Source organism: Arachis hypogaea, chromosome 3 (assembly GCF_003086295.3).
Source record: "Arachis hypogaea cultivar Tifrunner chromosome 3, arahy.Tifrunner.gnm2.J5K5, whole genome shotgun sequence".
NCBI lineage: Eukaryota > Viridiplantae > Streptophyta > Magnoliopsida > Fabales > Fabaceae > Arachis > Arachis hypogaea.
In genome coordinates this window covers 112,482,368-112,489,313 of record NC_092038.1, presented here as the reverse complement: position 1 = coordinate 112,489,313, position 6,946 = coordinate 112,482,368, and the positions used below count along the sequence as shown (strand labels likewise).

Below are 6,946 nucleotides of genomic sequence, written 5' to 3'. Positions count from 1 at the left end.
AGGCCAAAACACCTTATACAGTCAATGAACCAGGCCCCAAGAAACACTTTACTTATGGGCGGCCATACACACATGTTTTCTGTTCTTATCATCTTATTCTTCAAGAAAGGCTAGCGAATATATACAATCATATCAGGTGTAAAAAATCGATTATTTTTATAAAATATATACTAAAATACAAAAAAATATTAAAAATAAATTGAAAAATAGATATATTTATACATAAACTTATTTTTAGTGTATATATAATATTTTTGATATTATTACTCCTTGGTTTCATAATTAAGACATTTATATAAGGCTTATAAAAGTAGTTTTTATTTTTGAAAAGTATAGCTTATAAAAACTAATTTTAAAAAAAATTATATTTTAAAAAATTATATCATTTATATTTAATAAATTAAATTAAAAATAATTTTTAATAAACACAAATAATAATAAATACGTTTAATAAAATAATTTTTAAAATTTAAAAATATTATAATTAATATTAATATAAAAAATTAAATTTAAATATTAATTAATTTATGAAATTAAATTAGACTTTTTAATTATTTTAATAAATACAAATCATCTTTAAAAAAATTTATGTTAGATGCTTTCAAACGAAATGCACAAGCACATGATCTATGTATCATTGCAAAAGCAACTTTGTTTATCAAAAGCAAAATGAGGCACAAACAGCTTTCCAAAAATTTTTATTACCAAATAGTTTAAGTGTCTGGTGGTTATGTATCATTGCAAATTAATGCCGTGTGTTCTGCCGCGATGGGTAAACTGTAAACAAATGACAGAGAGGAAAAAGAACGAAACTAAGGCTGGGTTTGGTAAAGCTTTTTCAGGAGGTGCTTGTGCTTTTTTAAAAGCACGTCATTTTGCGTTTGGTAAATTAAAAAGCTCAAGTGCTTGTGCTTTCCGCTTTTAAAAGTTAGGGGTGCTTTTGAAAGCACCTAGAGGGAGCTTTTCAAAGTTGGCTCGTGCTTTTCAAAATTTAAAAATCTAATATAATCTCATATGTTAACTAATTTTCAAATTTAATGTTTGCATTTATGTCTATTATAGTATTTTTAAATTTTAAAAGCTATTTTACCAAACACAATTGATGTTACTTATATTTATTAAAAGTTGTTTTTGATTTGATTTACCAAACATAAATGCTACAACTTTTAAAAAGCCATTTTTTAAAAGTTAACTTTTATAAGCTACTTTTAAAAAATAAAAGTTTTACCAAACTAAGCCTAAGACAAGCTTTGTCTATCGTCTTATTTATTGCAATAAATATTTTAAAAACAAAAAATTTTGAGACCAGCCGTTTCCAGTAATTTTAGTCGGTATTTAACCAATATAAATATTAAATTATTTTTGATAAATAAATACAAATTATATTTATTTATATATGTAAATATAAATATAAGTTATATATTTTTTATGTGTCAATCTTTATAAATAAGAGTATAAATTATTATTGATTAAATTTCAGTCTAAAATAATAATATTTGCTGAAATACTAATCATATATTATTGCTGTTTTTTTTAAAAAAAGTTGTGAGTAGCTAGTGATTTATGTTTTATAAATCCTTTTGGAATTCTATACAACAAATTTTAAATTGAAAAAAAATAATAAAAAAAAAAAGAAAATAACGTTCATGCATAAAGATTCTCAAATATGCAGCGTATATGATAAGTAGATAATTTAAACCCAAAAACCAAAAGCCAAAAAAACTGGAAGAAGAAGGGATCAAGAAATTAAAGACACATGAGCATTAATTGTTTTGTTTTGGTTGCATATAGCATAGTAAGAAAGGAGTGTGGAGTTATTATGGAATTGAAGAAGAAGAGGGACCACAAGTATGTCGTTCTGCTTCTACATATATATGGAGGGAACACACCCTAACCCTAAGCCTAATATGGAGCTTTATGTATGTGCTGGAATGACAACAATAATACACATTTGACATGTCTAGGGGTTAGGGTGCAACAACAATGTAACATGTTCATGTCACACTCACACTTTACTCTTTTAATTTCATTTTTCTTTTCCTTCTTCCTTCTTCTATTTGCATCATTTTGTGAAACCCTTCTTTATGATGATGATATGATATGAAAAGCTCTAAAGACTAAGTCAAGTTCCACCAAAATAGAAAAATAATGGAAGTAGAGTTTTGGTTAGACGTTAAATCGGCTTCTGCTAATATTAGTATTTGAACATGTAAGATACATAGTATTAGAAGAAACACTTTCTTTTTCAATTCACATCATCTTTGTATTACTTTTGTCTCTAGTTATTCATAGCCGCCTGTGTGTACAGTAAACACGCTTTATTCGTTAATTAAAAGAAATTATTTTTCGATAAGATAATATAAGAAAAATAATAAAACTATCAGAATTTATTATTTTTTTGTTATTATTTAATTATTAATTTAATTTTTTTAATCTAGTAATCAAATAATATTTTATTATATACTTTTAAATATTAATAATTAATTAATAATAAAAAATAATAAATTTTCATAACTTTTACTATTTTTCATAATATATAAAAAAATTGAAATCAAGAATTTTTATTTATATTAGTCAATATTTTTAGTTAATACTATATTTATATTAATATATATTTAAACTTTCTTTTGACATTAGTAAATTATCAATTAATTATTGACGGAAAACAATAAATTGTACTTGTCCTATAAAATATAATAAAACCCATGGAAATTGGAGGCTTAATTGCATCTTAACATATATATATATATATATATATATATATATATATATATATATATATATATATATTGTATTGGGTGTGTAAGTTAAACAAGAATACATACACACTTACATTATATACAGAAACAGAGGCAAAATCTGAATATTACAAAACTTGTATGTGATGTTGAAAAATATACAAAAGCAGAGAATAGATAGAATTGAATAATTTACATTGTGCCGCATATCAATCCATATGCGGTAACCAAAGCCATAACAAGTGAATGATCTGTGTTAGGAGCCACATCCAAAGTTAGAACATCATTTCCCAAAACTACCCCTGACGATGAGTGCTTCTGCTTTGCCTCTGCAATGACATTTCCGTCTTTGTTTACTATCCGATATGCTGCTTCTTTCTCACTATTTCTCACTATGCAGTATTCAACACACCCTACCCTTATTTCGCACGCTACTTTCTCCTTCTTCTTCTTCTTCTTCATCATCATCATCTTCTTTCTCTTCACTTGGAACCATGGCCTCTCCTCAATATCACTACTACTGCTATTGCATGATCTGTACCCTTCCCATCGTCGTCCCAAAGCTATTAATCTCTGCAATAATAAATCAAACATACAACTTGGTTAATTAAAAAGAAGAAGAAGAAGAAGAAGAATAATGAAGTTTAGTTATTAGTAATGAATGAATGAATGAATGAATTACCTTGTGTATGGTGCAGAGAACTCTGCCTCTAAGATCCATGAGGTTAACTTCTCTTGTACCTTTTCGGTCATAGTTATCGACACGGTACACTATGTCACCCTTGGAATCATACACAGTGCAACCATTGGAGTGGAACACTAACGATTTCATCCACAGTGTATATGTTTCTCCCTTTGCAGAAAGAGTAAGAGGAGGATTAGAAGGAGCAAGTTCTTGAGGGTGAATCTTGTTCTTCGCCATTATGATTATTATTATTGTGTCTGAAGGAGGATAAGTAAGGAGTGGTGTTAGAAGCAGCTTATTTATATAGCTATAGTTGGACCTACCCATTTGTCACTTACTGGAAGGAGTAATAATACTTTAACTGAAATTATTAGTGGATTAAAGAACCTCCGGATTAATTAAATTAATAGGGAGTGTGTAGTACTATATATATTGAATTAAAATATGAAATTGGCCGTTACAATCACGCTATTATGTATGGCTCAAGCACTAATCCATCTTTTGGGGATTAAACTTATATATATAACGCGTAGTTTACTGAGGTGACTAAAAGTGATTGGGTGCCAAATTCGGTTAAGTGGGGTTAGCTGAAGCCACTTACCTTTTCCAAATTCTATTATTCGCGTTGTTTCTCATTAGTTTAGGTAAAGGGCTATTCATGAGAAAGGAGGGCCATGGATTCACTCGTGAAATTCTGATTTTTTATAAATTGACTAGTGACTTCATTTTCACTTTAATCAAGTCAGTTTTTTTTTTTTTAATATATAACGGTGTTTTGAAAGGCTATTCTTTGAGAAAATTATATTTTCTAAAGGTTAAGTAATTAACAGTTTTTTTTTTTTTTTGTCATAGCTAATATTTACTGTTTTCAGTTTTTTCTTTTTTCGCAAAAAAGGAGCGGCAATATTTGGTAATTACTTTTTTTTTAATATGTTTGGCTGTAAAAATGTCGTTGATGTGTTTTATTATTATGTATAATATTGTTCAAAACTTAAATATTTCAAAATTTTTAATATAAATCTTTGACTTTTATATCTTCAAAAAGTATTCTGAAAATAAACAAAAATTAAAACAGAATAATTGAAAAAATAAACTAATTTTTTTATGAAAGAATTGTCAACTTAATGCGCATAGAATATACCCAAAAAAGAAAATTAATATATATATATATATATATATATATATATATATATATATATATATATATATATATATATATATATTGAAAAGCATAGTCAGCTAAAAATGAATTTCTCCAAGAAGAAGTGGAGTGGTATCACATTCCATTAAAGCACATTTAAGGCATTAGAGTGGCGGGCGTGGATGACTCTACCATTTTATTCTATAAATTAGGCAACGCGGCTTAAAGTTAATATCATGAGTTAATTTAGTTTGTGAGGTCTGACTTTTAATTGATGAGGGGTTATTATATTAAATATCAGCATGCACTTACTAATATAATAAAAAAATTAAAGTAGCCTTCTCCTTTTTGTAGCATCCATTCGTTGAAAACGTTGAAGGAGGACACAAACACAATAACTAATTAACTATATCTAGATAGGATTAAAAACTAATATATATATATAACAACATTTGAATTTAACGTAGTAGTCCCTGTCCAATTATAATGGGTGGTCGTCCATGTCATTGCATTTTGCAGACAAGTGCTTAATTAGATTATAGTAGTAGTTATCTGCTCAAATAGTGGTCGGCTCTGGCAGTTGATGTCATCATCATGTTAATTAAGTAGTGATGATGATATATTTTTTATTATCATGTATTTATCCATATACATGCATACAGCATATAAGTGGTTTATATATAACATTATCTTCCATTGTTTGTCTATTCAGATAATTAGCACTACCAAGCCAAAAAAAAAAAAAACTAACACTTGTTGTATATATGTGTTATATGCAAGGCATCAACTTTATACTTAACCATATGGTTTAGCTAAAATGTGACTCTTTGGTCAACCTAACTCTATAGAGGGCTGGAACTTGGAAGTGACGTTGGACGAAAGAGATGGACCACAGACAGATAGAATTAATAGGGGAATAGGTATGTTGTGTTGACTCATTTAATCATTGGTACGGTCCTTAATCTCCAACGTAACCCTAATTAATATAAATGCTTAATCACGTGATTAATTGTCACATATGTTGATTAGCTTCAATTCATGGCCAATGGCCATTTTTATTTTCTATATATTTTATGAAACGTGATTAATTCATATACCTGCTTAATCATTTCATATAATAACAAGTATGACATACGTTGATTAACAAATAAAGAAAAAAAATATAAAAACTAACTTTTAATTAGCCAATTTTAAAATTTAGGTTAAAAAAATTAATATTGATTGAAAAAAATAATTATTAATATTTTTAACAATTAAAGCATAAAAGCATATCCTAATTAACATATAAAGGTTATGTCTATCTATACAGATAATAATAAAGACTCAAAATGTATCTTATTTATGAAAGATACAAATTAATAGACATTCCGATTTATCAATTATTAACTTTGGAATCATGCTAAAAAAATTTTAAATGTTTTTTTTTGAAAAAAAATATCATAAAAACATATATATGCACATGTATCTGGCACGTATGATAATTGAGTAATGAGTATTGTATCTAGACATACAAGTTCAACCAAAACAATAATCAAATTAAATATCAAAATATGTTTGCATATATATAGCTAACGAATCAATGATGGATAACCAAAATCAAATCCGAATTTTAAAATGGATATTATTAGGTGGCAATGACATTGCATTTCAGATAGACAACACTATTTCATATGCAATATATATATAGTGATCCATATAATTCATACCTTTGATCGGATGCTCCTTTAGTTTTGGAATGAAAATTAAGGCCTTGAAATGCAATTTTCGGTTTCGATTTCAAACTCTATGGAGGCAGTAACAACCGTGTTGATAACCTTAAGTTAATTCAGGATTTTCGGTCTCTGTTAAATTGAGAGGATGATGAATGTTATAGTATATAAGTTTGTTAATATGCTTGCGTTTATTATATATATGCATGTGGTCGATAATAGAAGTAAAGAACAAATTAAACTGTTTAACGATACAAATAATTAATTAAGGTAGAGATGGACAATTGTACATGATAGACATAATCATCGGATTATTCCCCGGTTTAATTGGGGAAGCGCCCCTGGGAATATATATGGAGTCTATCAGGTACATAAGAGACAATAACTATGCTCCAAATAATTTCATTAGGATTAAGTGGAAACCAAATCAAAACTGTTAATATAAGATACGATGGAAACAAGAATGGGGTTTATGTTATAATAATAAGTGGCTGCCCATACATTGATACGCCATCACCCGTTCACACGTTTTTATTATGATAAATGATAATCACTTCAAACTTACTTTCGTTTGACTTATCTGCATGTTATTTTTAGATGGCATTTGAATTATTTTTTTTATATATTGTTTTATCTTTTTCACTTATTCTCAATTATCTTCAATATTATTAAA

The 6,946-nt window shown here is 27.3% G+C and overlaps 1 protein-coding gene across 1 annotated transcript; it reads right to left on the bottom strand.

The window, feature by feature from the left end:
* Positions 1-2,807: 2,807 nt before the first annotated feature.
* LOC112790925 (protein LURP-one-related 4) lies at positions 2,808-6,406 on the bottom strand. Its single transcript, XM_025833553.3, has 3 exons — positions 6,271-6,406; positions 3,421-3,680; positions 2,808-3,311 (listed from the first exon to the last, which is right to left on the bottom strand). Exons 2-3 carry the CDS (start codon positions 3,658-3,660, stop codon positions 2,931-2,933), a joined length of 621 nt encoding a protein of 206 aa, XP_025689338.1. The 5' UTR covers positions 3,661-3,680; positions 6,271-6,406; the 3' UTR covers positions 2,808-2,930.
* Positions 6,407-6,946: the final 540 nt, after the last annotated feature.

Coding starts and splice junctions, on each gene's coding strand:
- LOC112790925 (XM_025833553.3), bottom strand. CDS start 3,660: ATGGCGAAGAACAAGATTCACCCTCAAGAACTTGCTCCTTCTAATCCT. Junction 3,312..3,420: donor TTCTCTGCACCATACACAAG/GTAATTCATTCA, acceptor TTATTATTGCAG/AGATTAATAGCTTTGGGACG.